We start from the raw sequence: 16,657 nt of genomic DNA on the forward strand, positions 1-16,657 counted from the left end.
TTCAACCATCCACAGCTTAAAATATTCCCAAACAAAAAAGGTCCAATGAACAATCCTCAATTTTGCGATTTTATATGATGGACATCATTTTCCTATGGCATTAAATGCAATGGGATTTGAACATCCACAGATGTTGGTGTCCATAGCGTAGGGTCCTGGAACTGAACTGCAGCAGATACCAAAGGCCCATTGCACTTACAACATGCTAAGGCAGGAGAGTCAAGACACAACATATGTTTTGGACATATATACAACTGCCAAACCCAAGGAGAACCAAAGTTGTAATAAAGACACGCAAAACATGCTATCATTTTTAGAAAGGTTTATAGTCCTTTGCAACGACTGCATGACACACAGTTTCCGTACCTTCACCACCCCTCCCGCCCCCCAAGACGACGAATAGGTGCCCATCTGGTGCTAAGGCTGCACCACTTTACGGCTAGTCTTTGCATCCCAGACTCAGGCTAGCTGCAGAACATCAAATGCACTTTCAACATCTCCATTTAATATTTACATTCAAGCAATTCATAATAATTGGAAGCTTAGTTTAGACATTTCTAGTAGCAGCAGTTTCTATAACAGCTTGTTTAGCTTTAGCTTTAGATATTGATTATTATTATTATTATTATTATTATTATTATTAATTTTTTTGTTTTTGCTCATTGAAAACAACATGTGTTAACAGTATCAAAATATATATACGAGAAGGAGGGATGGTCCTGCAAAAAGAAAAAAAATGAGAAACACAAAACCAGGAGTGGCTTTTTTAAAGGGAAGAAAAGAAAATATTCTGATATAACTTTTAATATATATATAATATATATATGTATTCAATATAATTATATATATATAGGGCAAATCTAGGGAACTCCATAAATCTAGGCTTTTTATATTTTGTTATATAAATACCTACAAATAAATATAATTGCATGGCCCGCCTGGGGAGGCCTGCCTTCAGCTCAAACAATACATGTTCAGCAACACCACATACAAACGGGAGCAAGAACCACTTGACAAGTTAGCACTGTTAAAATATAATACTATGTAACTCTCCCGTGAGTTAACTGGGAAGCTGCTACCCTCACCTGATCCTGATACCCAAGACCCCTAGAAGGCAGGTGGCAAACCAGAGACCAATCCAGACCAACGGTCACCTTCTGGGGAGGCAGAAGCTCTCTCATGCCCCACATCACCTTCCTTCTTCCAAGGCAGGGTGTGTGTGTGTGTCCCATCTCAACGGACCTGCCCTGCATTCATGGTGGCGCCACAGGAGTTTACTCAACCTCGGTGGTGGAGGAGGAGGACAGGGAGGCCAGGCTGCCAAGGGAGAGTGCACTGGAAGCCCTGCCAGAGCTTCCTCACACTGTCACATATTCCTTAAAGGTTACAGTCAGGCAGTTGGCAGTCACATCTGTTATGATTATATTCCCAAAGAAAGGCTTGAACTCCTGCAAAGGTTCTTCTTCTTCCTCCTCCACCTCTGTCTCAAAGCGTTCCACCTGCTTCTGAGGTTCTGGTGTTGCCTTGTCGGTCAGCATTGGGGAGGCCTCTGGCTTCACTTGCACCAAGCTGGTCTCTGTGTCTCCCCGAGCCTTGACACACCGCAAGTCTATGGGCTCATCCAAGTCCGAATCCAGCAGAATGACCTCAGGCTGGGCAGTGGGAAGAGCAGGGGGCTCCTGTCTCTCAGGGACAGAAGGGCTCAGGCAAGGGTTGGGGGCACTGATGCTCCGGGATGTCAGGCGCTTCTTGCCACCCTCTTTGTCACTGTGAGGCTCAGAGAGGCAGCGCTTCCGGGAGGTGCCACTACCACAGCTGGGCGAGAGGTTGAGCCCCACAGCAGTGGAGCTGTGATCTCGCTGACTGGGGTCCAGGGTCCAGGAAGCTTGGTGGGCCTTGGTGGTGAGGGGCAAGGGCTGCTGCTCTGTAGGAATGGGCACTTCTTGGCCAGGGATTGGAGAAGTCTTTGGGGAGACAGTCCCAGGCTCTGCTGGCACGCGACCAGCCTCTGCACCAGGCTTGTCTTTGGGGCTACTGCCCGGCCACCTCTCCCCACCAGACCTTTTCCATGACTCTGGTCTCTCCTCCGACCCTTTCTTAGGAGTCCTGTCCTCAGTCACCCGTTTCTTGTGGGACTCTCCGGACTTGATCTTCACTGCCTGCATGCCATTTTCCATATATTTGCTCATGACTATCACTATGCGTCCGTTCTTGTTCTTATTCTTCACAATCTTCATTTTGCCCCCAATGCCATTGCTGGCTACCCCATCCCGAGGTGGGAGGGGTGGTGGCGGTGGCGGGGGTCCTGTGCCACTAGAGAGGTTCTTCTCAGTTCCGCTCTTCCCTTCCAGGCCACTCAGATTCTTTACTGGGTTCAGCAAGCTTTTTGCTGAGCTGTGAGACCATTTGTCTGACTGGGACATCAGGGGGCTTTTGCTGTGGTCTAGGCAGGCCTGCCCTTGCTGGGGCTCCTTGTTGCTGGGCTGGTAGTGGGGCTCATACATCTTGGGATCCGGCTGGTAGTGATGATGCTTCTTGCTGTTCAGTTGGTAGTAGTACTTCCCTTTGCTGTGGGACTGGTGTTTGATGCTGCTCTCCTTGCTGTTTGGCTGGTACTGGTGGTGCTTCTTGCTATTGAGCTCATACTGATGCTGCTGATGCTGTTGTTGTTGCTGCTGCTGTTGGCTTTTGCCAGGGCTGCCAAAATCCAGCTTGGGCCTGTTCTCCATCACAGGGTCTTGGAGGCCACTCAGGATGTTAGAGCGGCGTGCAAAAGACGGCAACTGCATACAGGGAAAATAAGTCCATTAGTAAGGATGCCCAACAAGAAGAGATGGCAAATGTTATTAAACCTTTTGGAAACCTGGGCTTACTAAAATGTCATTATTCTCTGTAATGCTGACTGCTGAGATTCTGGAAATTATATTCAAGAAAATAATGTCTTTTCCAAGCTCTGACTAAAAGACAATCAAGTGATGCTCTGAATGTCAAATATCTTGTTCTGTTCTGTCTGCCCCCACCCCCCATCCTACTCATCCTAGTTGGGTCCCAATCCTGGGTGAAAAGTAAAGCATAAATAAACATAATAGCATCAACATCTTATCCCTCAAATCAATTGGCCTTTTGAGCCAATTGATAGCAAAAAATAGCAAAACAACCTGCCTGGAGAACCAAGGAAGGAAGTGGTTCAGTAAGCAGACAGAAAGTATTGCTGTGAACTCCACCACGACTGCCTAGTCTTCATTTACTTCTTGCCAAATCACAGAAGTTATTGTCCATTACTGTTCACAAACATTAACCAGGAATCATATTTCACATGCAGATCTGCTACTCAGCTGAGAATGCAAGATGGCAAATAGCCATTTCACATCTTGTTCTACGAAACATCAATTATTACATTTCTTTCTGAGCATAGAGAGCTCAGTAAATGGACATCCAAGTCAGCAGTCCAAATCTGCTGTTCTTGGTCAGAAGAGCTCTTACCCACATTGGCCAAGTGGTCCTATTAATCTGTAGGTTAGGCAGCTAGCGGGGGAAAGGGTGTGCTGAGCTTCCGCTGACATTTAAAATGAGGAATACATTTGCATGCAAGCGTGTGACACACACACACACACACACTATTTATCTATTCATCCATCCATCCATACAGAGCCTCCCAGAGCATGATGAAACCAAAATGAAACTCTCTTCCCCAGGGAATGGTAAAAACAAAGATGCTGCTATTTGCCAATTAAACAAAAGCGCAGCAGCCAATAACAAAGGCTCCCACAAAATCATTCTATCCAACAACAATTCTATACACTATAACATAATTATTTTTATACATAGTATTGCTTTGTATTATTCTAACAAAAGAATGGAGAGAATTTACCTGAACAACCATCGGCTTTGGTTTCGGCCCTCGTTTGCGGTATCCCATAAGTTGCTCCTGCCTCTCCCTGTAGAAACATAAAAATCAATAGAGATGTAATTAGGAGACCTCCAACAGTGCACTAGAGGGCTAGGGATGGGGGGAGGTTGGTGGTGTCAGGAGTGTGTGTGTGTGTGTGTGTGTATGGAGGAGGGAAGTGGTCTTTCTCGTTCTGTTTAAGCATCAACACTATGCAATTCTGAGCAAAACTCTGTGTATCAAGTCACCTGCCAATAATGGGGACCCTATAAATGTCTAGGGTTTTCTAAGGCAAAATATTCAGAGGCAGTTTTGCCAGCTTCTTCCTCTGAAAAATAGCTTCTGACACCAGTATTTAATGGTAGCCTCCCACCCAAAAATTAACCAGAGCTAGTCCTACTTAGCTTCCAGGATCAAACAGTATCTGGTGACTTTAAGGTATATTTAGATTCTAAGTGTACCTACTCGAGAAATAACCTCCCTGAACATATGGGAATGGTGGGGGAGGGAGCCTTCCTGAATGTTTACCACAGAGCAGCGGGAAGAAGCTACAGAATGAAAGGCAACAAGATGCAAGATGGTGAAGTACTCAAAGGTCACAGCAATTAGTGCGAGCCAGTAGGCACCTCTTTCTCAAGCGTATGGAATGAGCTATTCTTGTGCAGCAAAACAGAATCCACAGATAAGCAGCAGAAAGGAGGGGTGCGTGAAACAACCACAGCACTTTCACATCTAAAAGGGATTTTGGGATTTCTCATACCCTGCATATCTGAAAAGACAAGGGGATATACAGAAATGACTACTTTGAAAACTTGCCAATACAGGCTTTATATTGGATTTTGAGGCACCGGTAATATAAAAGGGGGAAACATCCCAAACACGTATTGTATGAAGCTCGCGCATCTGTTTGGTGTAAGAAATTATCAAGGTCCTTCTAAATCTCTTGAAATTTCCAAAGGAATCAATGAATTATTTAAAAAATCAAACGCTCTTCCAGTTAACACCAGCTAACACCTCCCGACAAAGGATGCCTCCAGGCAGAAAGCAGCCAGGCTTTGAAGTTGCAAGCCATTTAATGCTAATCAAGGTGGCCAACTGCAACATTCACACTTGCCTCAAACAGACAAAAAGTTCTTTTGCCCGCCCTGGACATTATTACACAGATACATAAACCTCACTTGCCTAGTTTCCAACAGACCTCACAATCTCTGAGGATGCCTGCCATAGATATGGGCAAAATATCAGGAGAGAAAACGGCGATACAGCCCGGAAAACTCACAGCAACCCAGTGATTCTGGCCATGCAAGCATTCCACAACACAAACCCTCTTCCAGTTATCATGAAACTCAGAATCTACTGAAACTTGCGCTGTAAGAAATACATTTTGTGATCATTTAATCTTTTGTTGTTATTCGTTCAGTCGCTTCCGACTCTTTGTGACCTCATGGACCAGCCCACGCCAAAGCTCCCTGTGGGTTGTGGCCACCCCAGCTCCTTCAAGGTCAAGCTAGACACTTCAAGGATACCATCCATCCATCTTGCCCTTGGTCGGCCCCTCTTCTTTTTCCATTCATTTTCCCCAGCTTCATTGTCTTCTCCAAGCTTTCCTGTCTTCTCATTATGTGGCCAAAGTACTTCATCTTTTAATCATTTAATCTTATTTTCAGTAAAAGACACTACTGAATTGCGCTGACCATGCCCCTCAGGTCTCACACTTTAAATTGGTTTGAAAACTTAGCTCTTCTGATCATTTTAATCTTCATTCGCAAATTTCCCACTGCTCTGATAAGAGCTTTAATCTTAAAATATTAGAATTAATACAAAGAGTACTGCTCTAAGCACAGTGCAACCCTATACATGTTTATTCAGAAGATGGCTGCATATAACCCCCATCTACACAGCCATACAATGCAGTTGGAAGCCGTATTATATAGTCAGTGTAGACTCATATAATGCAGTTGAACTGTATTGCACTGCAATATATGAGTGTACACTGACTGCCATATACTACCCTATAACTGCATTATATGGCAGTGTAGATGGGGGCCAGAGTTCCACTGAACTTACAACAAGGAAACGGCATGTCCATTTCAACCTGCTAGAAATACTTCCAAGATTCTACATCCAAATGGATGTACAACAAAATTAATAAGTGCTGTTTATATTGACAAAAGACCACAACCCAAATCTAACCTAAAGAGAAACATCTATCCTGACTTATTTGCAATGAAAGAAGACTCCCACCAGTAAACAAACAGAGGGGCTACTCATGTAGTGACCCTGCCTAAAGGTGAGCATACAAAGGGTGGAGCCAGGTATTCAAGTCCAAGTAAGACAGAACACTGTTAATAGATTTCCTTATTTATCAGAGGAAAGATTTCTACAATCCTCTCATTGGCAGAAGATCAAGGGACTGCTGAAATCATATTCTAATAAATGGATGCAAAGCAGCTACTGGGAATATGTGATATTTATATAATAATGAAACATAAACTATGGTAGAACTGCCAAAAGCAAAAAGAACAGCCAACTGCAGATGAGCTTTTACTACAAAACAAGATGCACAAAGAGCGATTCGGAGATGTAAACCAAGACTTGCGACTCAAGGCTATAGCCAACAAAACAGTGAAGAAGACTACAACAAGACTTTTGCTCCAAGTTATACACATAACCACCAGCACAACTTCATGAATAAATAAGTTACTTAATAAGTAGTAGTAAAGGTTTTCCCCTGATACCACTACATATCCTGGCAAATTCAACCATGTATATGTGCCATCAATCTGTAAAAGGTAAAGGTAGTCCCCTGACATTAAGTCCAGTCGTGTCTGACTCTGGGGGTTGGTGCTGATCTCCATTTTTAAGCCAAAGAGCCGACACCTCCAAGGTAATTTGGCTGGCATGACTGCATGGAGCACCGTTACCTTCCCATTGGAGCGGTACCTATTGATCTACTCACATTTACATGTTTTCAAACTATGCTAGGTTGGCAGAAGCTGGGGCTAACAGCAGGAGCACACACTGCTTCCCAGATTTGAACCTGCGACCTTTTGTCAGCAAGTTCAGCAGCTCAGGGGTTTAACCCACTGCACCCATTTTACTTAATACTCCTATTTTATTTTCAGATTAACAAACTGATGGATCTGGCTACTCTGCAGTTCTGAGAACCCACTGGAGTGTACAAACTCTTTACGTCCATTAAAAAACCCAAATTAAACTGAATCAGGTGCAAAACAGGATTGTTAACTTTTAAACCAGAATAGGCCATTGTACGATACTATTTTATTTTTATTATTTTTTGCTCCAAGGCTGCACAGACTGCAAGATAAAGAAAATGAACAAACTCAGAAGTGACCATAAATCCAGTAATGGTTTTGAATATATATATATATACACACACACAATCAATAGATCCCATTAAAACATGAACTACTAGTCCTTGGCAAGAAACAACTTCCTGAAGAGGAAATTCACTCTTAATTATGGGTCAAAACAAGGTTGATCCAAGAAGTCTGTCTCAGCCCAGAGCTTCAGAACTGGATTGGGGGAGACATATGTGGGCCCAAAGCCACACTTTGCTCCCTGGATTTCACCTCTTGCCCTTGGCCCACACTCTCCCACCCAGGGCCCTTTTACACAGCCCTATATCCCAGAATATCAAGGCAGAAAATCCCACAGTATCTGCTTTGAACTGGGTTGTCTGAGTCCAGACTCTGATAATGTGGGATTTCCTGCCTTGATATTCTGGGATATGGGGCTATGTGAAAGGGTCCCCAGTCGTCCTCCTCCTTACAAGGCCCTTGATCTACCTCTCTGAAAAGGCTCACTATGCCCCTATCTATATGGACCATTTAATGCAGATTGAAGCTAGTTTCCAACTGCAGTGGCTGGACAACAAACACGCACAAAAGTGTGCAAAACAAAGGTGTTACTGCGCATCAGGGCTCTGCGGTTTGAGATATCACCACCTGTGTTTCACACTGGCTCCAGGGTTTCCTATGTAATCATCTGCACAGTAAATGATTTAAGAACCCTGATCCCTCCAGAAAAACTGCTAGCAGAGGTGTGTCTGTTGGGGGCCCAGTGTCTTACAATGACCCTATACCCCTGATAGACCCTCTGGATTTGGGACAAGGGGGAGCGGGGTCTTCTGCTGCAGGAGGTTTGTTAACCAGGGGCTGCAAGCGTCCCTTCCCCAGTCCCTGCCAGAGAGGGGGAGGAGACCTGCAGGAGAGCAGGGGGCGGGGCGGGATGCTAATCACCTCATTAGGATGCACCGGGGAGCCCCGCCCCCTCGCGCTGCCTGCCTGACGGCGGGGAGACCTGGTTTTGGCTTGTTTCACAGCCAAGGGCCCCAGCGGGAGATCCAAGGCAGCCACCCAAAGCCGGCGGCGCACACACAGCCCTCTTGCGCCGGGCCCAGGCGCACTGTGAGGCTCCTGGCTGCACTGCGCCCCACCCCAGCCCCAAGGCCACGTCTCCGACCTACAAGGACAGGGAAGGCACCCAGCTCCCAAGGAAGAGTGCGTCTACACAGGGAAATGAGTGCACTTTGACACTACTCGCACCGCCATGGCTCTGTGCTAGGGAACCCTGCGAGTTGGACCCTTTGGTGGGGCACTGCCACTCTTGGGCGGGGAGGACTCAGGCCCTTGTAAAACTAATATGACGAGTCAAAGCGCGTATCTATTGCAGTGTAGATGCACCCTCAGCTGGGGCTCACACGCGCCAAATCCTGCAGGGGAGAGTGGAGAACACTGCAGCAGCACCCTGGCTGGGAAGGGGGAATCCAGATCCCCCTCCCCAGTCGTGCAAAGGAGGCGGTGGAAAGGGGGGAGGGGGAGGCGCGATGTCGCAGTTAGAGCTGCTCTTTCCAAGGGCGGCTAACTGCAAGCAGCAGCCAAAGCAGTTCACTCGCTTGTTCGCTCGCCCGCCCTGCGCGCGCACACACGCCTTCCCACGCGCCGCTCCCTTCCGTCACGTGCGCCGCCTCGCGGCCCTCCCGCGCGCCCTCCTCTTCCCCCCCCCCCTCCCAGGCCGACCCCTCCTCTTGGAGTTGAGGCCAAGTTCCGCGAGGCCGCCACGCGCCCTCCCACCTGCACCGCCGACAGAGGAAGGGGCCTGAGGCTTGCCCTTCCCTCCCTCCCTTCCCACTCACTCACCTGTTTTGAAAGGCGATCAGCAGCCTCGGATCCAGGATGTTTTCCTCCGGCTCCCACGTGTTATACCTGGCAAAGGGAGGGAGGGGAGGGGTATTCGTTAGAGAGCAAAGCCACCCAGTTGACGTGCTTGAGAGCTACATGGGTTTCCCAAGAGGAGTTCCAGAGCACGAAGAAGCTGGGGGTCTGGCGGGGAAGGCAGTGTTTTGGCTTCCAAAGGCCAGCCAAAAAAAAGCCTCTGGCCTCCGATCTCCCTCCGAGGCAGATCTGTCATCCAGACCTCTTCCTCCTCGTCCTAGCTCTTGCCTCCTCCCGTCGGTCAAGTGAAATGTGCAGCCATGCCCCCGCTGCCTAGTGACAGGGCTCCCCTCCCTCGCCTTCCCTTCCTCCCTGCAGCCCGGACAGGATTCAGGGGTTGAACGCAGGCGGGGGATTGAATCATCGCCATGGCTATTATTATTATTATTATTATTATTAAATAATAAACGACTGCGCCCTCCGCTTCTCAGCCCCCTCCTTCCCCCGCCCTGCCCGGTCAATGTCTGAGCTGCTGGGTTCTGCAATATGGAGCCCTGCTTTCCAAGGGAAAGGAGCCATTTTCTGCAACATCAGAACCTCGCCGCCTGGCCACTGCCTGTTTTGCCCGCCTCGTCATCGGCGTGTGGGTCCCCCTCCATTTTTGTGCCAAAAAAATCAAAAAAGGACCACCCGAGCCTGATAGAGCTGGAGGGAAATTGGGGGGAGGGAGGGAGAGAGAGAGAGAGGAGCAGGCTCTGCAGCCCGCGAGAAAAAGCGCCCTTGACTTCCCTTCCCGGGACTTACTTGGAAGACCATCCTCTCCATTTGACGAGGTACTCCACTCGCCCCTGCAAAAAATGAAAGAAATTGGGGTCGGGGGAGAGAAGAAGGGGGGTCAGGCAACGGAGTGACACCCCCGTCCCCAAATACAACCCCTCCTGCCCCCTCCTCCCTCCCTCTTTTCCTTCCCTCTTGCCTTGCTGCTCACCTTCCGGATTCGCTTCTTCTCGATGCTTTCCACGGCGAAGACGTGCTCGCCCACTGCCGGCAGCTCCATCTTTTATTCTTAGAGGGTTGTTGATGTCGGAAAGAGGAATTTTTGGGGGGGAAGGGGGAGGGCTCGGCTGCAGCCTACTCCGGGCTGCCTTCGCCTTTCCAGACAACTGAGCGGCAGGCTCTCGCGGCGGCGCAACTCATGCAAAGCCAGCCAGAGACGTCACAAAGGGGCGGGGAGCTCGCTGCCTGTCAAACGGAGACGCCGCGACAGGATTGGCCGAGCGCCGCCGAGGGGCGGGACAACGGGGAGGGAGGGTAGAAAGAAGAAGGGGGGTCTTAAAGAAGCAGGGGGGCGATGGATTTGGATTCACGACGCCCCCCTTTCATTCCCCTCCCCTGCGAGGAAAGAAATTGGGGTGTTCCCCCTGAGTCCTGCACCGCCATTGCCCGCCCTTTTCTGGGAAATGGGGCTGGATTGCGAAGGGGTGCCCCCTCCCTTATTCTGGCTAGTCTACCCGGTGACACAGTTTTAAGCCGCCCTGATTCGTCCACAAAACGCGCGGGGGGGGGGGGGCTGATTAGGGGGGGAATTGCCCCCACTCCCCGGAGATGGATTTGGGGTTCCCCCCAAATCAGGAACGTTTTTGAGACGGGTGTCTTCGCCCGGTCTTCTCTTTGAGGGCGCCCTCCGATCCCAGCGGGAGGGGGGAGCCTTTAGAAGCCTATAATACACGTGTGGACCTTTCGATTGAAAAGAGGACGTGGCCCGAGCGGATCTCCCTGGGATGGGCGAGCCGTGGGGAGGGGGGGGGCAAGGTGAGCCCCCGCCACGGCATTCGGAGCCAGGCTCCTATCTACACTGAGCATTTAGTGCCGTTCTAAGCGCCGCAGCCAGGCAACAACCTCCCAGGAAAGCGCGCGAAAAAAGCCCATCGTGTGTGTGTGTGTGTGTGAGAGAGAGAGAAAGCCTCGGTGTGCTCTGTGGCTTGCCTCGTGGCACCCCGTCCGGGTCTCCAAAGGGGTCCAGGGTGGTTTCCTTTGCCATCCTTTGCGCGGCGAAACCACTTCTTCAGCACTGCCTTAAATGGGCAGTGTCGCCGGGCTGAAGGTGGCCACCTCCCTCGGAGTTGGCCTCCCGAACGGAAACGAATCGCCGAATCGAATCCCTGACTCGGGGTTCCGTTCCTCGTTTCTTCGTTGCAAAATGACACGTGTCTGTGTGTCGGACTGGCTCGTTCCTCTCCAAAACAGTCCTGAAAAGGCTCAAAGGTCAAGGTTGCGCCCTCGAATCCTTCCGCTGGAGATCCGCCCCTGCCCGGTTAAGGAGAGCAGTCGAGGGGGAAATCCACCTCGGGATGCGTGAAACGCGCCTTTTGTGGTCGTGAGAAAGGAGAGAGAGAGATACTGTGTTGGAGAAAAGGGGGTGTAATGGAAGCCTCCCCGCCGTTGATGAGCCAATGCGGAACCTGGGCGCATGGAAGAGGGCTGAGATGAGCCCAGAGTGGGGCTCGGGTGGTCATCTCAGGACGAGAAAGGCCAATTCTCCCGGAGTGCGTCCGCGCTGGCGAATGAATGCAGCTTGACACCGCTTTAACTACCCTGGCTCAAGGCTAGGGAATGCGAGGCACCAGCGCTCTTTGGCAGAGAAGGATGAAGAAGACCCTGTCAAGCTCCCATGGTCCCATAGCCTTGAGCCAGGGCAGTTCAAGTGGTATCGAACTGCATGGATTCTGCAGTGTAGATACACCCTGAGCCGTGGTTCAAGGCAGGCGGAGCCAGACTTGCTCCTAGCTGGATCTACACTGCCAAGGAATGTTTGATCTGCATTATAGGGCTCTACACTGGCTATATAACGCAGTTCAAGCTGCATTAAATTGCTGAGAGTTTTCCGGGCTGTATGACCATGTTCCAGAAGCATTCTCCCCTGATGTTTCGCCCACAACTATGGCAGGTATCCTCAGAGGTTGTGAGGTCTGTTGGAAACTAGGCAAGTGGGGTTTCTGTATATCTGTGGAATGTCCAGGAGGTGGGGAGAACTCGTCTGCTTGAGGCAAGTGTGAATGTTGCAAATTATTTGTCAGTGTAGATCCAGGCGTTTCCGCTCCGATTGCAAAGAAGACACCCCGCTTTCCCTCCAGGGAGCTCCCAAACCCCGGTTTGGAGCGCCCCGAGGGGGAAGGGTCCCTCCGTCCAGACGCTGGGAACAGAAGCGCATTCATCGAACCCTAAGGATGGCTTTGCCGCTTCGCCTTCTGCCAAGCTACCCATCAGCTCGCCCTCTATCGACATTCAGAGGAACTCAGGGTGCATCTGCACTGTAGAACGAATGCAGTTTGACACCGCTTGAACTGCCAAGGCGGCTCAATGTTACGGAATCGCGGGAGTTTCCGTTTGAAAACGTCTTCTAGCCTCTTCTGCCGAGTTAGGATTCCACAACATTGAGCCTGGCACTCCATTCATTCTGCAGTAGATATCCCCCCCCCCGCCCCCCAGTGCCTCTTGCTTTCAGAGAGCGGGAGACGGCACACTTTAGACAGAGGAGGGCGGCTGTTTTGGGGGGACACAGTCCCGATTAAGGAGCTTTTCTGCGTTTCCTTGGGTGACTCTCTGGTTGCTTTGTGTGCATGGACCGGAAGGAGGTTGGAGCGGCTTTTTGATTTTTCCCTGCTACTCTTTTTTTCTGCCGGTATCCTTTTGAAAAGTCCCCAGCCCGTCTGCTGAACAAAGCGCCCCATTCACTCGTGGGCGGGAAACGGAGCATTTGGCCACGTGGAACTCCTTCGTGTTGAACTCAAAGCTAAGGGTGTTTCTAGAACGTGGCCACACAGCCCGGAAAACTCACAGCAACCCACTAAAGCCTTCGACAATAGACATAGGCTGAATAATGCAGTTTGAACAGTGTAGATCCATCCACTGACTGAAGGAGAGAACTGCCTCAAGAACAGGAGGGCGCGGAAACACCCACGCCTTTCGCGCCAAAGAAATGGAGTGGATTTGCGGAGGGGCAAAGACCCCTCGTGGATTCTAATCTTCCTCGAAGCCTTAGATGTCCCAGTCCCTTGTGCGCCTTTTGTGTGCTTTCCCCCCCATCCCGGTGTGAGTTTAGAATCTACATCTACATCTAATGCAGTTTTGACTCCGTTTTAACTCCCAGAGGCTTTTAAGCCTCTATGTCAAACAGGCATGTAGCGGGGGGGGGGGGGGGGGGGCTTGGGGGGCTTCAGCCCCCCCTCCCGAAATTCTCATGGTGGTCCACGAGAAGGCCTTACTGGTACATTATTTAGACTGTTGTGTTTATTCATATCATGATCTGATCACCATGCTCAATATATCCCATATGCATGGGGGTATTGGGGTAACGATACAAAAGGTTTGCTAGGGTAGACCCTCTTTCACTCAGACTCAGCCCCCCCCCCCTCAACCAAACTCAGCCCCCTCCCCCCCCCCCAAACAAAATCCTGGCTACGGGCCTGATGTCAAAGAGTGCTGGTGCCTCGTCAAACTGCAACTTCCAGGATTCCAGAGCATTGAGCGAGGGCAGTTAAAGTGGTGTCAAACCGCATTCATTCTACAGCGCAGATGTATCTATGGCAGTATGGGGAATCGGACTAGTTCAGAGATAATAGGGAGCCCGGCCCCTCCCCATCTGTTTTCTAGCGGAGCCCCGCATGACGCAAGCATTCTGTCCCTATTGTGACATCACGGGGCGTGACGTCATGACATTCCATTGCTTGCCGCCAGCCTGATCCACTCTGGCTTCCGAGGGCTCGAGACGGAGCTCAACAGAGCAGAGCGCGTGAAACAACCTTGAACACAGTGCAAGAAAGAGTGTGTTTGGGTCATTTCAATATAAAGCCCACTGACTGGCAAAGCATCGCCAGAGGCAGGCGCCTCAAAGGCTTCTAGATCTTTAAGAGCGGGCTGAAAGGGAGACTTCCACCCGGGAAAGCGGCCGCGTCGGGGGAAATGCCCCTTCCCCGTTTCCATGCAGGCTTACTTGCCGGTAAGAAACGCCATAAGGGGTCTCTGAGTTATGAGTGAAGCCTCCGAAGGAGCTGTCGGTTGCTCCACCGACTTTATTCGCCCGGCGGTCATAGAATCCTAGAGTTGGAAGAGACCTCATGGGCCATCCAGTCCAACCCCCTGCCAAGAAAATTGCATTCAAAGCACCCCCGACAGATGTCCATCCAGCCTCTGTTTAAAAGCTTCCAAAGAAGGAGCCTCCACCACACTCCGGGGCAGAGAGTTCCACTGCTGAACGGCTCTCACAGTCAAGTTGTTCTTCCTCGTGTTCAGGTGGAATCTTCTTTCTTGTAGTTTGAAGCCATTGTTCCGCGTACCAGTCTCCAGGGAAGCAGAAAACAAGCTTTCTCCCTCCTTCCTGTGACTTCCTCTCACATATTTATACATGGGCATCATGTCTCCTCTCAGTCTTCTCTTCTTCAGGCTAAACATGCCCAGCTCTTTAAGCCGCTCCTCATGGGGCTTGTTCTCCAGACCCCTGATCGCTTTAGTCGCCCTCCTCTGGACACATGTCAGGGAGGACAAAAATTTAACATTTACACTGCAGGATAAATGCAGTTTTTGACCCTACTTGAACTGCATGATGTGAGTCTACACTGGCCATATAAGGCAGTTTGATCTACAATGGTCAGTGCACCGTCCTATAAAGCAGCTTAAACTACGTTCTATCGCCAATCTGACTCAGCCATGGGCAACCTTGGGCTCTCCTGGTGTTTTGGACTCTTTATTTATTTACTACATTTGTCTACCGCCTTTCTCATCTCACGGGCGACTCAAGGCGGGTTACAGAGGAAAAATTCAATGCCTGAAGCTTCCGAGGGAGGCTGTTAGGAATTGTGGGAGTTGCAGTCCAGAACCCCCGGAAGGCCCAAGTTTGCCCATGCCTCGTCTAACTCATATAATGTTCCATATGTTTCAGACTGAGCCATATGGGTCTCCACTGTAGATCCAGCCCTGGTTGCCCTCAGTTCTCTTTCCTTCCCTCTCCGCCCTTCCCTTCTCATACACAATGCAGGCGGTGATCTTCATGGTTAGTCCTGACTGTGGAATAAATAATGGAAAGGCGAGCCAATCGTTGATCCCATTGATCCAATGGGTCTTCTTTAGCCCTGATCCCGATTCAGTCGCCCAAATCAACGTCCCCCGAGGACGGACGGACAGACAGACAAGGACCCCGGACTACGCGTACGCGGGCTTTGCTCAAATCCAAGAAGACCCCGAGATGACGCTGGGGAGGGAGGCTGTGTCTACACTGACTGCCATAGAATGCCCTTTGGAACTGCATGAGATGGCAGCGTAAGTCCAGCCTCAGTCTGCGATCCGGCCAATTCGAGGCGACAGTTTTAAAGGGAAGGTCTCTTCCTACCTTAATGTTGTTCCTAGGAATCTTAGACCATCATCATATTCCGATGCCCCCCCCCCCCCCCCGCCTTTAGACCTTTCCGATTTACCACGACCCTGGGTTTTGGGGGCAATATTTGTTCAGAGAAGCATTACTCTTGCCCTCCTCTGAGGCTGAGAGAGTGCGGTTGGCGTACGAACACCCAGTGGGCTTCCACGGCTGATCAGAATGGAACCTTAGTCTCCAGAGACCTTAGCTGGTTTCCTTTTAGGAACTGCATTAGATGGCAATGTCGACTCCTAGAATCCAGCTCAAGGCAGTTCCTTTGCATTCCAAGACTGCCTTATTTGGCAGGGGAGGGCAGCCTTGGGCGCCCCTTCTCCTCGTGGGCAAGGCGGGAGGCATCCCGGAAGGACTTCTGGCAGAGCCTCCAATGCACGGGGCATTGGAATGGATGCAGGATAACTCCACTTCAGCTGGGGCCCCATCTACACTGCCATATCATTTCGTTTCAGAATGCAGTTGAACTACATTGAACTGGATTATATGAGTCTACACTGCCATATAATCCAGTTCAATGCAGTTAAACTATTCTGAAACTGCAATCAAATTCCCCACGCCCCAAATTTCTTTATTTGTAGAATCGAGCTAGGAAAAGGCGGCTTTTCCTAAGAGAAATTATTGTATGAATCCCCTTCTTTCACAAGTCATTTTCGTCTTCCACAAATAGCGGTGCTAATCCGCGACTGAGTCAACAGAACTGTCTGCACGGTGTGTTTGTATTCTTCCAGGTCGCGCGTGGAATCAGCCACCTCAGTCGCTGGCATTCCTTAAAGAAGCAAAGAGCGGAAGCGCGCGGGAAAGGAGCGGGAAAGAAGGAAGAGCCGCTGCGCCGCCCGGAAGCGAGAGGGTTAAGCGCCGCCGTATGCAAATGAAGCCCGGGCTGGCAGCCACGTGTGGCGCTCGCGCGGGGCAGGCGAGCCGGGCGCGCACTCGCTCGCTGGCCGAGCTCTGGGTTCCCTGCGGCCTTCCTCGATGCAGGCTCTTGGCGCTTCCTCCCTCCTTCCCTCCTCACCCACGCCTGCCCTCTTCTTCCACCCCTGGGGGCCTGAACAAACGAGGGGCACCTTGCCCAGCTCGGATCATCTCTTTTGCCGCTGAAGGAGGGTGTGTCAACACTGTAGAATGAATGCAGCTTGACACCACTTGAACTGCAATGGCTCAAGGCTA

The 16,657-nt window shown here is 50.3% G+C and overlaps 1 protein-coding gene across 1 annotated transcript; it reads right to left on the minus strand.

Annotated features, from left to right (window-relative positions):
* Positions 1-307: 307 nt before the first annotated feature.
* Positions 308-10,278, minus strand: CBX4 (chromobox 4). The gene is made up of 5 exons (XM_060764330.2): positions 10,055-10,278; positions 9,871-9,914; positions 9,052-9,117; positions 3,872-3,938; positions 308-2,783 (listed from the first exon to the last, which is right to left on the minus strand). The coding sequence occupies exons 1-5, from the start codon at positions 10,121-10,123 to the stop codon at positions 1,359-1,361; spliced, it is 1,671 nt and encodes a 556-aa protein (XP_060620313.2). The 5' UTR covers positions 10,124-10,278; the 3' UTR covers positions 308-1,358.
* Positions 10,279-16,657: the final 6,379 nt, after the last annotated feature.

Source organism: Anolis sagrei, chromosome 2 (assembly GCF_037176765.1).
Source record: "Anolis sagrei isolate rAnoSag1 chromosome 2, rAnoSag1.mat, whole genome shotgun sequence".
NCBI classification, from domain to species: domain Eukaryota; kingdom Metazoa; phylum Chordata; class Lepidosauria; order Squamata; family Dactyloidae; genus Anolis; species Anolis sagrei.